The sequence below is a fragment of the Bos grunniens genome, chromosome 2, assembly GCF_055505025.1.
Source record: "Bos grunniens cultivar Pamir isolate PY7600 chromosome 2, Bosgru_T2T1.0, whole genome shotgun sequence".
In the NCBI taxonomy this organism is placed as follows: domain Eukaryota; kingdom Metazoa; phylum Chordata; class Mammalia; order Artiodactyla; family Bovidae; genus Bos; species Bos grunniens.
This window is the reverse complement of record NC_141166.1, coordinates 17,087,191-17,104,899: the sequence shown is the minus strand read 5'-3', so window position 1 is coordinate 17,104,899 and position 17,709 is coordinate 17,087,191. Positions and strand designations below refer to the sequence as shown.

The 17,709-nt window shown below is 41.1% G+C and overlaps 1 protein-coding gene across 6 annotated transcripts in view; it reads left to right on the top strand.

Annotated features, from left to right (window-relative positions):
* The window catches only part of DIS3L2 (DIS3 like 3'-5' exoribonuclease 2), a 356,275-nt gene that overhangs the window by 60,144 nt on the left and 278,422 nt on the right, over positions 1–17,709 (top strand). For all 6 annotated transcript variants that reach the window (XR_015140204.1, XM_086335398.1, XM_086335394.1 and 3 more), the window contains exon 5: positions 2,075–2,176. Coding sequence is in view for 3 of the 6 variants with exons in the window: in XM_086335377.1 (XP_086191503.1) it covers positions 2,075–2,176 (102 nt within the window). In the remaining 3 variants the exon portion in view is untranslated. The remainder of the gene's footprint in view (positions 1–2,074; positions 2,177–17,709) is intronic.

Below are 17,709 nucleotides of genomic sequence, written 5' to 3'. Positions count from 1 at the left end.
TTGAGAAACAAAATTAGACTAGATTTGATGAAATTTACTCTTGTTGACTCTGAAAACAGCTGAGAACTTACACAGTGTCACTTTCTGTGTTAAAATTGCTACATATGTCAACAGGAACAGTGAATTGATCGTCAGGTATAAAAAAAGTACTTTGTTTTGGGAGAATATGTTTTAGGTTTATTATAATTTCTACTGATAGAAAGTTGATATTCATTTTCTTATGACAAACTCAAGATACAGAAGTCATGTCTATGTGTACCTGCTGGTGTCCTGTTGTTCTCAGTGAAAGTAAGATATAGAATTAGAATAAAATCATGTGTCTTTTTCCAAAAGACCAAGATAAACTGATGTTATTGAGATGCTTTTTTATCCTCTTTGGGGATAAGATAAAGAGAAGAAATAGACTGGATGTCAAAACCTGGCTTTTTAGGTTTCAAAGTTTCAGCTCAGAACTATATTGCAAAAAGTTCTGTGCAGCTTTTTTGTGCAACTTATCACCAAGAGGCACTCTTTGTGTATCTGTAGAATTTATGTTTGGCCCAGAGGAAACTGTTGTATCGATGGAGGATGTTCTGATCATTATGGCATACTTGGGTTGCTTCCCAACTCCAGCCTCCTAAATACTTAGTTAGAATACCCCCAGATCCCTTTGTATTTCTAACAAATTGATCATTAACCACTTCCTCCCTGCCCAATCTTTCTGATGGGTAGAGCAAGTCTTATGGCATTCAAATAAAGGACTGAACTCTTCGGCTTTAAAAGGTAGTTAGAAGAGGTTGACTCAAACTTTAAATTTTGAGCTGCCTGTGAGTATCTTTAAAATAAGAGATTCTGTAATAGATGCAAACTCCTGAATGAATCAAGTATGAGCTGAGTTGTAATGCAGTCTACTCATAGATCTGGATTGTTTGAGATTCAGCTGAGCTCTTCAAATTGCCGTAGGTAAAATAGGTAAGCAACAAGGATTTACTATATAGCACAGGGAATTATTAGAGAAGGAAATGGCAACTCACTCTAGTATTCTTGCCAAGAGAATTCCATGGACAGAGGAGCCTGGCAGGCTACAGTCCACGGGGTTGCAGAGAGTCAGACACAACTGAGTGACTAACATTACACTACACTACAGGGAATTATTATATAATCAATATCTTATAATAACCTCTAATGGAATATAATCTGAAAAAATTACTCAGTCACTATGCTGGATACCTGAAGCTAACACTACAACTCTAAGTAAGTAAGTAAGTAAGTGAAGTCTCTCAGTTGTGTCCAACTCTTTGCGACCCCATGTACTGTAGCCTTCCATGCTTCTCCGTCCCTGGGATTCTCCAGGCAAGAATACTGGAGTGAGTTACCATTTCCTTCTCCAGGGGATCTTCCCGACCCAGGTATCAAACCTGGGTCTCCCGCATTGGGGGCAGACGCTTTAACCTCTGAGGCACCAGGGAAGATACCAACACTACAACTGTACTTCAGTTAAAAAACAAACCACGATTTGCTTTCTCTGCTGCTTTCTTCGGGGGCGGGGGTGGGGGGAGGGCAGGGAATATGCCGGCTTCCTTGTAGAGAGCCCAAATCCTGGAGCTGGTTGTTGTCCCTGCTTGTGGTTGGTTTACTTAGGGTTTTATATGTTGATTTTCTTCTATCTTTCAAACTGTCTGCTTTTTACCTTTCCCTTTGCTTAAAAAAATTCAGTATAGAACGGGTACCATCATGCTTTATTTTATTCAAAACAAAAAAGGACAACTTACTCCTTTCGTATTTTGGTTATGAAAGCATGCAATCCTAGTTTTTTGCTTTATATATTTTTGTTTTTGACCTGCCTATAGTAGATCTTCTCTTATTTGGTGATTTTTTAAAGAATCATGTTAACCTGCTCTTATGTGTTTATCACCAATTTTATTAGTTCCAAAGAGACTGAACTTCTCTAGGTCTGTTTGTGGCTAAATAGCAATACCAGTGTTCCTGTTAAGTCAATGGGCAGATTGTAGAGTCTACAGTTTGTAAGCCAAGGGAGTTATTTTTGATTCTAAGCCTTGGTAAGCTGACTCTTAAATTCCTTTCTCCAACCTAGGATGGTGATCGAGACATTTTTATTGATGGCGTTGTTGCTCGTAATAGAGCCTTGAATGGGGATCTGGTGGTTGTGAAGCTGCTTCCAGAGGAGCAGTGGAAGGTGAGTTAAGTTTTCCTCTTAAAACTAGAGACTTCTCAGGGCCTTTTGCATTCCATAGTGCGTCAGCGAGACAGCATAAACTGATGCAGTCCCAGACCCCTCAGGCCCTTCGTTGTCTCAGAAGCAGGCCACAGGACACTTGGGACGTAGATTCATTGGATGGGCACACACCTAATGATTTGAGTTCTCCTTGTTCCCGCCCCTGTGATCTGTCTGCCCTCTCACATGCTTTGCCTTGATTTCTGGTAATTTTTCAGGTAGAAGAAAAGCTTGCAGGGGACATTCAAACCTGGTAATGTGTTGTTATCCAACATTTAATCCTGGGAGAACTGGAAAGAAAAGACCATAGGGATGGTGGCCGTCTTCACACATCCCTGTTGCCTTTCCTGTAAACCCAGGCAGTACATGTCTAGTTCTGTGATGTCCGGTTTGGTGGTTGGGCTTCCCTTGGCAGGCAAAAATAGACTGTGTATTTTTATAAAACAGAGATTTGATAGCAGATGAAAATGTTTTTAATATGAGAATATTCTGGGTTTTAGTTTCTATCTATGTCTGTCAATTGAAAAGGAAGATTTGCTTTCGTTTTGACTATTGTTTTAAATAAGGGTCAGGCACTAGAATGATTCATAGCAGTTTCTTTTTAATTGTATAAAACTGGTAATGTATATCTAAATATTAATTTTTCTTCCTAGTATGCTTTATATCACATCTTTTATTTTATTTGTCTCAGTTTATTGCCACTGAGATTTTGGTGTCTTCTTCAGTGAGAGGTATTAAAGCAGAGTGCTTCATAGAGTGGGCTTTTAGGTGAGGCTACTTGGGTTTGCAGCTCATCTTTGCCACTTGCCTGTATAACCTTGGGTGAGTTATATAACCTCTCTGTGCTTCAAATGCCTCATCTATAGATTGGGAATAATCATAGTACCTACTTCATACCTACTTCCTAGATTTGTCATAGGATTAAATGTGAATATATGTAAAAATCTTAGAATAATTCTTGACTCATGGTAGCAGCTCAAGTTTTTATTATTAATTTTTCCAGGAATGTGGAAAGTACTACCTTATCTCAGAGCTTTGTTGAGGCATAAATTAAATTCTTTTTTGTTATCTCATAGGGCTATAGTAATTGAGTAAGACCTACGTGTCAGGGATTTGTAGGGTGCATGGACATTAGTAATGATCAAGGTGGACATAGTTGTTGCTCTCATGGAGTTTTTAGTTAAGTGCAGAGAGGGAATTATGCTAGTCCAGATCTACCCCCGACCCTGCCCCCAGCTCTCATCCGTCTGCTGTGATGTGCTTAGTCGCTCAGTTGTGTCCGACGCTTTGCGACCCCCTTGACTGTAGCCCGCCAGGCTCCTCTGTCCATGGGGTTCTGCAGGCGAGAATACTGGAGTGGGCTGCCGTGCCCTCCTCCAGGGAACTCCCATCCCTAGCTGCTGCCAGTTGTGCACAGTCTCCTTCCTTGATTCCTTGAAAGCGCCAACTAGGGGTTGGCTCCAGGTCCTAGGAATATAGATTGATGTAGGTCGTTTCCTCTTTTCTTGAAAGCATCATCTAGCACAGTGTTGACCAGGTTTAAGATGACAGGAAGAGTACATTACAGTCTGGTCCAACCAGAGGAAGTATTTCTAGAGGTCATTAGAGAGCTCTATAGATAGCTTTATAGCAAACAGGCAGCTGTACAGTAAAGGTAAACCAGAGAAGGAACAAGAAAGATGAAGTCTCCCAGCTGTTCCATTCCTGGATATTTACCTTAGAGGAATTAAGGTATTTGTTCATATAAAGATTTATATATGAAAGTTCATAGCAGCTTTTTTAGTGATAGCCCCAGACAGATTGGAAACTGCTGCGGACCACCTGCAGTTGTTGTAATACAGCAAGAGGAAACCACCCAAATGTCCATAAGCACGTCAACCAATTTTGTTATATCCATTCAATGGAATATGACTTCGCTGGTAAAAAAAAAAACAACAAAAACTAATGGTATTGATTGATATATGTAATATTTAACATGGGTGAATCTCAAAATAGTTGTGATGGGTGAAAGAAGCTAGACAGTATACGCTCAATGATTCCTTTATATGACTAGAAAATGCAGACTAATTTATAGTGACGAAAGGCAAATCATTGGTTGCCTGAAGTGGGAGCAGGAGAGATGGATTACCTTGGGGCCCCAAAGAGACTTGGGGCTATAGGCATGTTCATTTTCATGATGGGATAGTTTCATAATTGTGTATGTTAAGACCAATCAATTTGTGTACTTTAAATATATGTAGTTTATTGGATGTCAGTTATACCTCAATAAAGCTGTAAAAAAAATCCTGAAAATGAAGAAACCAACGAATGAAATAAGATATTTGGACAAATGAGTCTGGAGCTTCAAGAAGAAGCTTGAAGCTCGAGATGTCAATTTGGGAGTCATCAGCCATATAGTGAATGAGGTCACCTAGAGAGTGTAGTCAGAGAAGGCAGCTGAATACTGCGTTTTGGGGAAAGCCAACATTTAGAAGTCAGCAGGAGGATCTTTAGAGGTCAGCTAAAGAGCCTGGAGAGAGGACTCTGCTCCTGATAAAGTGGAGTGTGAACCATGATGATTAAATTCCAACTCTGCCTGGTTTAGAGAAAAGGCTGCTGCATTCTGAGGGTGCAAGGGGCAGAGGTGTAAGTGAAATGGTATCAACACACTCAGGTGTTCATAGTCCATATAACCTGCTTGAATCTGGGGAGGCATTTTTTGATCTACCTTGCTTGATGACTTTTTCAGCCCTCTTGCTGGCAAGAGGAAGCTTCATGGAAGAAGTCAATATACCTTTAGCCCTTAAGCATGGAGGAGGAAGATGTTTGGTGAAATCTGTTCTCAGGATTAAGCATAGAAGCCAAGTCTGAAGAGGGGCAGAGTCAGGATCTTTAGAAATCCTTTTAGCTGTCATTTGTAATGTTCTTCCTGTTGTATTTGCACAGTATAAAAATTGCTTTTCAGTTAACAGTTGCTGTTGTTTAGTTGCTAAGTCATGTCCAACTCTTTTGGGACCCCACGGATTGTAGCCCACCAGGCTCCTCTGTCCATGGGATTCTTCAGGCAAAAATACTGGAGTGGGTTGCCATTTCTTTCTCCAGGGGAATCTTCCTGACCCAGGGATCGAACCTGCATCTCCTGCCTTGCAGGCAGACTCTTTACCACTGAGCCACCAGGGAAGCTTGCAGTTCTTAAAATGCTAGTGCTCCTTGTTTATCCTTTATGTTGTCCACTCTTAATCTCTTTAATAGCAGTCTTGTAGTGAGAAATATTGCAGAGACTAGAGTGGACCGTGGCATCTTTCAAGTCAAAAGAAAAGGAGGCCAAGTCCCTAAATCTTGGGTGCTAGGTATTGGCTGAGACCCCAGAAATTGTGCTAGAGCTTAATTGTAGAAAAGCCTCTGATGATTTTCTTACCAATGCCTAAGACTTGTGAATCAGCACAGAAAGAGGAACTTTGGAGCTCTCTTGGCCCGGGAGGCTGCCTTCAGAGTTACTGGAAGGTAGGCCAGGCAGCTCATCAAGAATTAGGGCAGTCACTGCCCCGTGTGGGAATGCTTTCTAGGCAGATGGGTAGAGGGGAGTCTGGAAAGGAATGGTATTCATGAAGGAGGTTTGCAGAGCAAAGCTAAGAGTAGCTGTTAGATAAAGATAGATGCAAGACTATCTCATTAGAATTGAGGCCAATCCTATAGGCCAGTACTTGTCTCTAAGCTGCAAATGATTCAGCCCAGGGATTTTGTTAAAATGCAGATTCTAATTCAGTAGATCTGAAGTGGTGCCCCAAATTGTGCAAGGCTCCAGTCAACATTGGTGCTACTGGTTCTGGAACCACACTGAGTAACAAGGCTATACTATGTGACTCAGGGAAAAAGAAAGAAGAAGTTAGGGAGCTGGGGCTGAACTCTGTGGACCTAGGATCTGAGACTTGATTGGCGGAAAGATAGCTGAGGGAAGAAATGTGAACCTTAACACCTTATGGCTGGGCCATGACCTCCCCCTGGGACGCTGGATCCTTTATTAATGATATCTGCTGGGGTCCAGCCCTGGCTGATTCAGGGTATTCGAAGGGGAGACGGCGTCGGCGACTATTTAAATATTCATCAAAGATATAAAGAGTAATAGAATGAGGATAGCTCAGTAGTAAAATTCAGTGGAGAAAGGAGGCTGAGTAGCTTGGTTTACGCGGGAGACCAATAAAACTTCAAGACAAGAAGTTTGCACCACTTACGTAGGCCGCAGGCGTCCTTCCGTTCTCCCGAAGGAGAGGAGACACTGAGGCCTCCCCTGTCGGATCGTAGAAGCCCAGGCATAATTAGTAAGCATGGCAGGTTCCGCGCTCCATATGGAGACTCAGCCAGAGTGAGAGAGAGAGCGACATGGGGAGACCAGTATTTTGAGGAACTGATCCCCATTCTTTATTTTCCAGAGTCTGTTTTTATACACTGAGATGTTATACAAAAGTCACGTGGGGACAGCAGTCCTGACTTTTATTAAAGTCAGGTGCTTCATACAAATGTATACAGAGGTCTTAGGGGTGTTACATCATCTTCTGGCCAGGGGGGCCTGCTGACAATTTATGACCCTCTCCTTGTGACAGTGGTCAGTCAACCAGAACACTTTTTTCTCCAAGGGTGATTATTCTTAAAACAGACGCCACCCAGATAAAGTTACATTCCTATAGGGTGAGGGTGTAGTGGGTTTTAGTTAAGGAAAGAATTTACTTAGCCTAAGGTCTAATGTGATTTATATCAAAGGTTAATACTTATTTCTTCTATATATTCATTAATATGTGTAAGGGCAGGGGATGTGGAGTCTTAGCAACAAACAGTGGCTCAACAAATGAAAAACCCTTCACCAATACAATTTCTAATCAGCCCACTATACTTATACTAATGGTTTTCTAACTTTTCTAAGGAACCTGTTTTTAGAAGGTTTAAAGCATCTTGTGCCTCTCACGGTTGGGAGGCTGTGAACAATCACATGTGGCCGGACAAGCCTGTCAGGCAGGCTAGAGACCCTTCAGAGGAGTTTGTAGGTTGAAACACTCCTATCACGCCCAGGAATTATTATTAACTGGAGCTCTAAGTTAACTCCTTCTCCGAAAGAGGTGGTGGGGGACAGCCCCCCGTAAAGTCAGAGGTGTAGGGGAGAGCACAAAGTAGTAAAGTAGGCAGGGTCTGGTTGTGGGGGTAGATGCTCAAGGATTTCCAGGGGGACTCCTGAGGCTCGATCCCGCCTTTGCGATGTCGAGCCTCCTTCCTCATGACCTTTGCCATGGGTGGAGTGCCTCACGCCGGCCCCCAACAGATATCCTTTTGAGCAGAGATTGGCATGGATACAGAGAAAGATCTAGACTGGCAAGGGGGACCCTACCCTTGGAGTTGCTGCTTGAAGTAGAGTCAGGGCAGTGACATGGGGTCTGTCTGCCTGGGTATGTGTGTAGACCCTCTTGGGCTTTCAGAAGATTTGAAGTATGGAGGATGGCTCAGGGTTCCTTACTTGTTCCATTTCTTTGGAGTTCCTAAGGGTCTTCACAGCGGCTACTTGACAATGCTTTTTATATTAAAGTCAGCCCTGTCTGCCTACCAGTGTAGGAGACGCAAGAGATGCAGGTTTGACTCCTGGGTTAGGAAGATCCCCTGGAGTAGGAAATGGCAATCTGCTCCACTATTCTTGCTTGGAAAATTCCAGGGACAGAGAAGCCTGGCAGGCTCCAGTCCTTGGGGTTGCAAAGGGTCAGACACAGCTGAACGACTGAGCATACACACACTAAGTGCAAGCATTTTACAACTTCCCCTTCTGAAGAGGGGAGCTCTGTTGGCTGTAGCCCACCTGTGACAGTCGTTGGTGACAGGTTCAGATGAGAGAGAAGAGAATATTCAGACTGTCATCAAGAACCCCTGACATGTAGAATATAAACATCTCACAGCATACTGGCCAATTGTATTACAGGTTTGTTAGTACAAAAGCATATTGTTATCAAAGGAATCTGTAGTCAATGGTGTGAGCAAATGCGAATTAATTGGATTATTCATCTTTGCTTCTTTATGCTTGTGTGCAAACCCCTCTTGGGTATGTAAACAACAGTTCTTTTCGCTGTAGTAGTAAATAGTCAATTTATTTCACAGCATGTTTTTTGGCAAAATAGATAGCTGTGAAAGTATCAAGCTGTGGAGCAGTAATAAGAAATAATTTGCTCTTACATAACAATTTTAATTTTAGAATTCCTCCATGCTTTTAGTATGTATCTGTATTTTTTATTACAGAAATCTGGTGAAGGATAGTTGAGGCAAAGGATAGTTTCTTCACTTTGTCAACTGATAAGTTTAGTGACTTGTTTGAGAACTTGGAGTTTTGGGAACCAAAGGTAGACTACATATCTCTTGACTTAGCTTATTGCTTGTTCCTTTCCTTATGTTTGCTTTTGTTTTTTGTTTTTTTTTTAAAGTGCGAGTGTGTGTATGGATTCTTATAGGCTGAGGGTCCATAGCTTTCCTCAGGTTTTTAAGGTGGATGGTCATATTCCCAAATGGTTAGAACCATTGATATTGATGATTCTGCCTGGAACAGTGCAGGGTACTTGATGGCTTCTCACCCTCCACACATCCTGCCCTGTGCTAGACGCTGGAGGTACACGCTCGAACAGGTCACGTGCTTTGCTCTTAAAATGCTCATAGGCTGGTTGGAAAAGGGATGGGAAAAACTGTAGTATAGTTTGTACGATGGAGAAATACATGTTGTTGTGGGAGCACTAAACTCTTGAGATAAATGGGGAAGATTTCATAGAGGAGGTTTCATTTGAACTATGGTTTGAAAGATGGGAATGGAGAAGGAGAGAGGTTTGGCTTTTTTTCTCTGGGGGAGGGGGCACGGAATGAGAATGACTTGGGCTGAGAATTAATTTGTTAGCAGAGGGCTGTGAAAATTTCCACTTCCAGGGAGGAACACATGAAGTAAGGCTCTGTCTTCCTGCCATGCAGTTGGCTAAGTGCTGCAGCCTTTCAACCAGCTCTCTTAGACACTGGGAAGAGCAGGGAATTCCTAACTGTTATCAGGATTCCCCCCTCCAGGAAGACTAATGTCCTTGACCCCGTTTTACTGAAGCTCACAGAATCCTGCTCTTTGCTCTGTAAACTCTTCTGATTGCCATTTATTTGATCTTTGCCTCTTCCATTTCCTTTCCTTTTCCCCATCAAGTTCATCTTCCATAATCATAAACAACCTTGCCCTTCATCCTTTTTAAACTCTAATAAATTAATCCTCTTATTTTACTTCTCTTAATAATGTAATACAGTGCATTGCAAATAAGTTTATATAAACTCTGTGGCTGCTGCTGCTTGCTAACTTTTTAGTATTTACTGTGTACCAGGAATGTGTTTAGTGCCTCACACCATTCTTGAGTCTGCTCGTTTGTCTTTCTCGTTTCGTAAATGGGAAACCTGAGCTTTTGCTTAAACATCTTACTAATTTAGGTAACGTATAACCAGGGAGTGACAGAGTTGGGATTGAGTCACATCAATTCATGATTCCATTGCTATTTGTTATTCTGTAGATACAAAGGAGAGAGTTATTTGATCTAGATATGATACTGTCAGGTATCATAAAAATCAACATAAATCCAGAAAACAATAATACATACTTTAGCATAAGGCAATGTCCTGAGTTACCATCATGGGTAAAGAATTGACTTTATCATTTGAGATACCCAAAGGCCTAGTATTATTCTTATACGATAAAGAATTTAGAAATAGTTAATTAGAATTTGAGTGAATTGAGTGGTTGTATTCTGAAACTAGAGAGATATGATAGCTGCCCAGGGCATTATGAAGGCAGGTGTTAGGAATGTATCTTACTAGATATCTACCCTACATAGTAGATAAGAAACTGAGAGCGCTCACCCAATTATAAAGTCAAACCAAGAGATACAACCCGCTGGACAAGAATAGAATCAAAGAGGTTGCAGACCCCGATGCCATTCTGGCTCTTGGTACCAAGTCTCAAATTCATGGGGCATGTGACACAGGTATTCCGAAAGCAGGCAGGCATTTGTCATGTAGGGAGTACATCCTTCTGGGACTTTGGGACAGGGTTCTAATTCCAGAGATGTGGGACCATCTTATTACAAAAAGACTGGTAGATGCAGCCATTAGGCTGGGAGTCAAGGATAGTGTATAATCCCTAAGCCAGGAGAATTGGTTAGAGCAATACTGGGAACAGGAACCAACGCAGAAGACCAACCTTGAAAACCAGAATTCTGGGCCTTTTTTGACTGTACCAAAGGAGATTTGGGAGCCCAGAATTCAGCTGCAGTATCTTGGATCTGGGAGTTGGGTTCAAGCTAAGTCCTCTATAGGAGGAGCCAGAGTTGCTTAAATATTAACTTCTTTGCTTGATCGGTAACTAGGGTGAGCAGATTAGTTGATGCAGCCATAGTGAGTGACCCAGAGAAAATCAGAATAAAGGAGGCTGATAAGAGCATATTACAGTTAAATCAGGTGAAACTGAAACAAGAGTTGACTGGCTGATGAGTCAGGGGTGGATTTCAAGTGAAATTTCTTCTCATTGAAACTTAGCTTCTTTATTCTTTTGTCTGAATATTTAAAATATAGTAAGATAGACTGGAATAGGTTTGGTATATTGATGCCCCCTGGAAAACTATAATGTTATTCATTTATCACCTGGGTATTTGTTGAATACCTGTATTGTGCTGAGAAGGTAGGGTGAGAATAAATCAACCAAGCACTTTGTTAGCCAAGTCTAAATTTCTCTTGGGACAGGATTATTTTACTTAGTTTACAACAGAGCAAAGTTTATACATGAATTAAGGATGGAAAAACAGGGACAATTATTTGATGTTTTCTAACACGTCTTTTGTACAGTTGAAATAAGAAAGAAAACTTATTTTTATTCAGAATACTCATACTTCAACAAGGAAATAATAGAAATATGGATGGGTATTTTGGAAGAGATTGGCACAGAAAGAACTTGAGCTTGAAAGAATAAAGGAAGTGCTGATAGGAATAGCTACTCTTGTTCTACATTAAACAAACAAAAAAAAATCAAAGTACACATTTAATCCCTAATTTTCAATGGCTGTTCCAAATCTTCTTATGGTCACATGATCTAGTACAGTAAATTGTTTCCTTTGACAACTAATTTTTCCTTCAAGTGATTGTTTTAAAGTTTTGTCTTCCAAGTTCTTCTTTAAATATGCACCCATCATACTAGATTATATTTAATCCAATCTCTTATATAACCACTATCATTTTGGATTGTTCTCAATTCCAGTGGAATTAGGATTTCTTAGAACTGTTTGGTTTCTTGGCTGGTGTGGCAGGCCCAAAAAAGGCTTGGAAGGTATTTCATCTTGAAGGGCAAGGTCTCCGGAGCCTCCACCCATAACAGTATGGTAGGTAAGGTATATCTACTACCATGATCAGATTTCCCCCAAATTGTTATATACACAAACCTATTTTTAACAATCTTCTTTTCTTCTTCTTTATTGCCAGCTCTCGGATCAAATACTTCAGGTTCTTGCCTGCTTTAAACATGCCTTCACATCTCTATAATTCAAATTGAAATGTCTAAAATAAGGAATGTATCATTTAAGGATAGAGTCGCTTATTTGTGCTGGGGAACTCCCAATTAATATTTTAGGATTATTTGCTAGAGAACTAATTCATTCCTCCTTAGATCCATAGAGATGGTTTGGTGAATTCACATTCATTGTAAGGAATGAGTTAATATAGATAAAGTACTTAAAGCAATATCGGCACATTATAAATGCACAAGAAATGTCAGATATTATTATTCTTCTTTGAAACGAGGACTGGGAGTTATAATTTGGCCAAGATCATGTAATGACTCAAGTTTACTATTCCTAGCTCTTGAATTTACCAGTGATAACATTTACTCATAGCAGACATAAAATGCTCCTACAAAGTGTTGACATAAAATGTTAGTATTTCAGTATACATTCCTTTGAGGAAATTGCTGGATAATTGGATGGTAGGCAAGATTATGCAATGATGTGGTTTATTTCTTACTCATGCCCTTTGCCCATCACTGTCATCTAGGGTTGTGTTTTGCCTGATCATCACTCCAGAGTCCAGGCTGACTGAAACAACTGCCGTCAGGAGGAGTCCACTTTTCTGTGGCAGAAGGAAACAGAGCCTCTGAGGGGCCATATTTAAAATATGGAAGCAGCTTGTCAGTTCTGTTCACAGCTCATTGGCCAGAATGAGTCACCTGACCCTGCTCAACAAGAGGGCCAAAAAGTACAGTTCTCCAAAGTGTTTGCAATTTGGGGTGATCTGGTGAACTGCACTGATAACTGTCATGCTGGATTAATTAGATTCCTTATACTTGGCATTCCTGGCTAACCATCTGAAAAACGTATGCCACTGGTCATTAGGGAGATCGGGCAAAAATTTCTACATCACTTACTATAAATTCATCCCCACTAATGAAAAAAGAATTCAGAAATACCTGAAAATGATCTAGATGGGCTTTAAGATCACCCTTAATTATGTAATTCTTGCCTTAAAGTACAATGTGTAGTACAAAGTAAACTTATTAATCTTTGAATTAAGCTAATGATGTAATTTTTGTAATGAAAGGCAAGGAAATTTTAAGGCATTTATTTGGTAATATTTATAAACCATAAAGGGCTTCCTGGTGGCTCAGATGGTAAAGAATCTGCCCACAATATGGGAGACCCCGGTTCAGTCCCTGGGTTGGGAAGATCTCTGGGAGAAGGGAATGGCAACCCACTCCAGAATTCTTGCCTGGAGAATTCCATGGACAGAGGAGCCTGGTGGACTGCAGGTCATGAGGTCGCAAAGAGCTGGACACGACTGAGTGACTGACACACAGACACACACACACATAAAGAGTTTATCGTTATTATTAGTAGTATTTTGATCTTATTGCTTCCTACTGCTACTGTTAAAAATGTACATTTTTCATTTAAATTTTGTTAAAATTTTCATTTTTGAACAATTTTTCAATAGGCATATATTACCCTACCTTTTATAGAAACTAGTCATGATTTAGGACATAGACATAATTGTTTTATGAATTTAGGCAACTAGGGAGAGGAATGTGGTAGATTTGGAAACACCTACTATTTTAGTATTTTAGAGCTTAAAATGCAAGATAGAGATATAAAGTGGCAGGAGATGAGGCTGGGCTGGTAAATGGCAGGTCAGGAGAGCCACATCATGAAATGTCTACATACTGTGTAAAAGAGTTCTGCTGTTACCCTGTAGGTATTGGGGAGCCATTCAAGGATTTTGAGGAGAGGTGATGCAGTCAGATTTGAATAGTAGAATATCATTTTGGTGGTAGGGTGGAGAATTTAAAGGAAAGGAGTAAAATTGGTGGGAGATTGATAACAAAGTTATTAATATTTAAGAGTCTCAGTGCGAGATGGTAAGAGTCACAGTGGCCATGAGGGTTGTAAGGAGATGAATTTAAGCCTGTTTAGTAAGATAGAACATGGCAATTGGATGTAGTAGGCAAGAGAGAAGGAAGAAGCTAGGATGACTCCTACTTTTCAGGCTTGGGTAATTCAGAGGATGATGGCACCATGTGCTAAGTTAGGAAGGGGAGCAGGGACAGATGATGGGTTTGTTTGGATATGGTGAGTTTGTGAGGCCTGGGGATGTATACGTATGTAGAGCTGGGAGTCAGTTGGATATTAGAATTTGGAGTTCACAGGTGAGACCTTGGCTAGAGGTAGAGATTTGGGTAACCTCAATGACACTTGAATAAATTTCCTGGGGTTGACTTATGGAGAGATAAGGCCACCGAGAATGGAGTCTGAGGAATACCAACACTTCATGGCCTTGGAGAGGAAGAAAGATCCAATATAGGAGACTGAGAAATGGTGTCCAGAGAGGAAGGAGGAAAACCAGGAGAGAATGTTAGGCTGGGAGCCTAAACAAGGGACATTTGAATGAGGAGAAATAGTCCACAGTGCCCTGTTGCTGATGGACCCAGTGAGAAATTTTAATGAGAAGTTAGATTTGGCTAGTATGGAGCCATCTGTGGTACAGATCAGAGCAGTTTCAGTAGGGAAGAAAAGAAAAGGCAGAAACCAAGTCACAAAGAGTGAAGGACAGCACAAAGAAGGCTGAGAAAGGGTAGTAATTCAAGGAAAGAGACACAAAGATGATGGTTACCTTTGTTTTCATATGAGAAAGAAAAACTTGACCTAAATGTAGTATCTTACGTCAGATTTCCTAGAGGCAGAGCTTGAGATAGAAAATCTTGCCCAAGTTGTCTATTTTTAATGAAAGATTTCTGAAATATACCAAATTACTTAAAATTTATCAGTCAAATCATGACAGATTAAAAGTTCAGATTTGAGAACAGTGTACAGAGAATGAACTAGATTTAATGCTAAAAGAAGTTGGGACTGGCTGGTAAGAGAATGAATTGATAATGCAGAGCACAGAACCAAGGGTAGGACAGGGACACACTGTGAAGAAAACCAGATCAGGTTTAGAAGCAAATGCCCTGTGCCCAGTTGATGTCCCTATGGTACTTTGGGGGACATAGGCACCTTCGAGGGTAGGAATTGGCAAACTTCTAAAAAAGACAAGATAGTAAAATGTTTGAGGCATTGTGGGCCACATGGTTCTGCTACAACTTCTCAACTCTGCCATTGTAGCACAAAAGCAGCTATGTTCCAGAAAAACTTCATTTCCAAAAGCAGCTGGATGTGGCCGGTCAGCGGTGATTTGCTGATCCTCGTTCTAGGGGTGCATTAGGCCTCATGAAGGACTTTGCTCCTGCCCAACTGACCAAGAAACTGTAGGAGCCTTCACAGACTCCTGCTTCTCCTCTTAAATAGTGTGACAGCTATGCTGGGAAGAGTTTTCCTGTTTTGACTCCATCTCAGTATTTCAAGCTTTTAGTTCTTGAATCTTTTGATTTTGAATTGGAAGATGTTAGAGTCTCTGGGGAAGAATGGATTTGTGTATAGCTGAATCCCTTCACTGTTCACCTGAAACTATCACAATATTGTTAATCGGCTGTACCCCAATAAAAAATAAAAAGTTTTTTAAAAAAGAAAATGTTAAGAGTCTCTATCTCTGTGAGTTCTTGGAGATTAGCTTGCTTGGATTCTGTGTTTTGTTTTGATTTGTTTTCCTTATAGTTTTCTCTTGAACAATATATGTGAAAATTATAGTGGCAAAATTAACCTTAACTTTGTTTCCTTACTGCTGCTTATTCCAGCTTCATTCAGTTTCTCATCCAGTGTCCCTGGGCTCTACCCTTACGCTTCAGGTCTTTTTGCCATTTACTTGAGCAGTGGGTAGTATGCATCTGTGCTTGAAGTGATCAGAGAGAAGATAAGCAATTTTCCACTCAATCCGTGTAAAGTACCAAACGAGGCCTATTTGTGTTGCAGGAAAAATTGTCAGTGGCACGGTTAGAGGAGGCCTATAGTAGATCAGCTCAAGGTCAGTGCTTGAAGCATTTGACCAAAGATCAGTTAAGGGATGAGTATAAGGCTTCAAATGGGAAGTGAGCTCATGGTCAGGAACCAAGATTTCTAGCAGGTGGGAATATAGAATGAATGGTGGAGGTAAACAGTTTAAAATACAGACTGTCAGCAGGGTCAGGGTAGGGCTTGTCCACTCATGCAACTCCTCTATTACCTCTTTGCTTCGTGCTTACTGTGAGTCAGGCATCATGCTGTGCCTTAGAAATGCAATATAGAATGAGATCGGTGGGATCTGCTTCTGCATCTAAACCACAGACCATGGAAAATGACTTGAATTTTCTCAGTTCTCCCAAAGATGATGCTTAAATAGTGCCATTCTAAATTCAAAGTAGAGAAGGTAACTCATTATGTGTAACGGATGCCTCAGTGTATATGGGTTTAATTTTCTTGAGAAACCTGGGTTGAGAAGGTCAGTGTAGTAGAGCAGCCTTGAGTGCTGAGGGCAGTATATAGTAAATCCTGGAGTGTGGTGGGCCTCCATGATAGGGGTATCCTGTTAGGCTGCAGAGGGTCTGGGAATGCTTTCTGGGGGACATGAGGTCTGAATGGAAAGTAAGTTTTAACTCCATGAAGAATAAGGAAGAGAGATTGGATGGAAAGGAGAGCCTGCTGCTGCTGCTGAGTTGCTTCAGTTGTGTCCGACTCTGTGCGACCCCATAGATGGCAGCCCACCAGGCTCCACTGTTCCAGGGATTCTCCAGGCAAGAATACTGGAGTGGGTTGCCGTTTCCTTCTCCAGTAAATGAAAGTGAAAAGTGAAAGTGAAGCTGCTCGGTCGAGCTGACTCTTAGCGACCCCCATGGACTGCAGCCCACCAGGCTCCTCCATCCATGGGATTTTCCAGGCAAAAGTACTGGAGTGGGTTGCCATTGCCTTCTCCGAAAGGAGAGCCTAGCCTGCTCTAAATCCTAAAAATTGTTTATTAGCTGGAATGGAGGCTGGGAGGAGAAAAGTAGTGCCTGGAGATAAGTCCTTGTCACCCTTGTGGGCTCCTCCTCGCTGGGCACTGGCCAAGGCTGGTTGTAGACTATTAAGACCCTGATCTGTGAGCGTTAAGATGAGCTGGGTACTGTGGCAATTCTTAATGCATGGTTATTTCTTTTCCTGGAACTGCTGGTAGAATGAGTTTTGTAATACACTATGATGGAGTCATCAGCCCATAAACATAGTAGTCTCAGATACTTTGAGATAAGGTCGGGTTGTCTTTTGACAGTACAGAGTTTGGTTCTTGGCAGTCTGGGTGCATTGTTTTGGGGCCTTCTGTCTCTCCTCTTCAGTATGTACTCAGTTTTGGGTGTGGTATTCCTTTCGGGGTGATCTGGATCTTTGCAACTCAGAGTGTGGGATGTGTACCAGCAACATTACAGACTCTCCGGCTCTGCCCCAAGACCCACTTGGGAAAAGATTCCCGAGTGATTTGTGTGAACATTTTATTTTGTGAAGCACTGAGGTGGATGATAAGAGAGTTAACTCTTTGGTTTTTGTTTTTAAATTACTTTGGCACTATAGAGGAGGGAGGAAGAGATATATGACACCATTATAGGAGAGTCACAATTTCAGTGTAACTTGTTGGGGCTTCAGAAATTTGAAGTAATGTTTGCCGTGTTTTAACAGAATTAGACTTTGGACTTCCCCTTACACCCTGCTGTTTCCTCAGTTAGCTCTAGCAAATGAAGGATAGAGAGATTATTCTTGTAGCTGTAGTTAGAAAAAGTCTACTAATTAGTTTATTGAAAAAAGACTTCAGTCTGCATCTTGAGTTGTTTTTATGCCAGTGAGTTTTCTGTAGCGCCCTTCTCCCTCGTTTTTGGAGTTGAGAGGAGGGGACAGTTCTGCCTAAGGAAATTGGTTAAAATTTCTTAGAACAAATGACATTTGAATTTTAGTTTAAAAGGAGGGTTTGCCAAAAGAAAATTCAGGCAAGAAGAGAATCTTTTAGGCAAAGGAACTATATGTTTGAATGAATATAAGCATATAATTCCTCCCAGGTCTAAT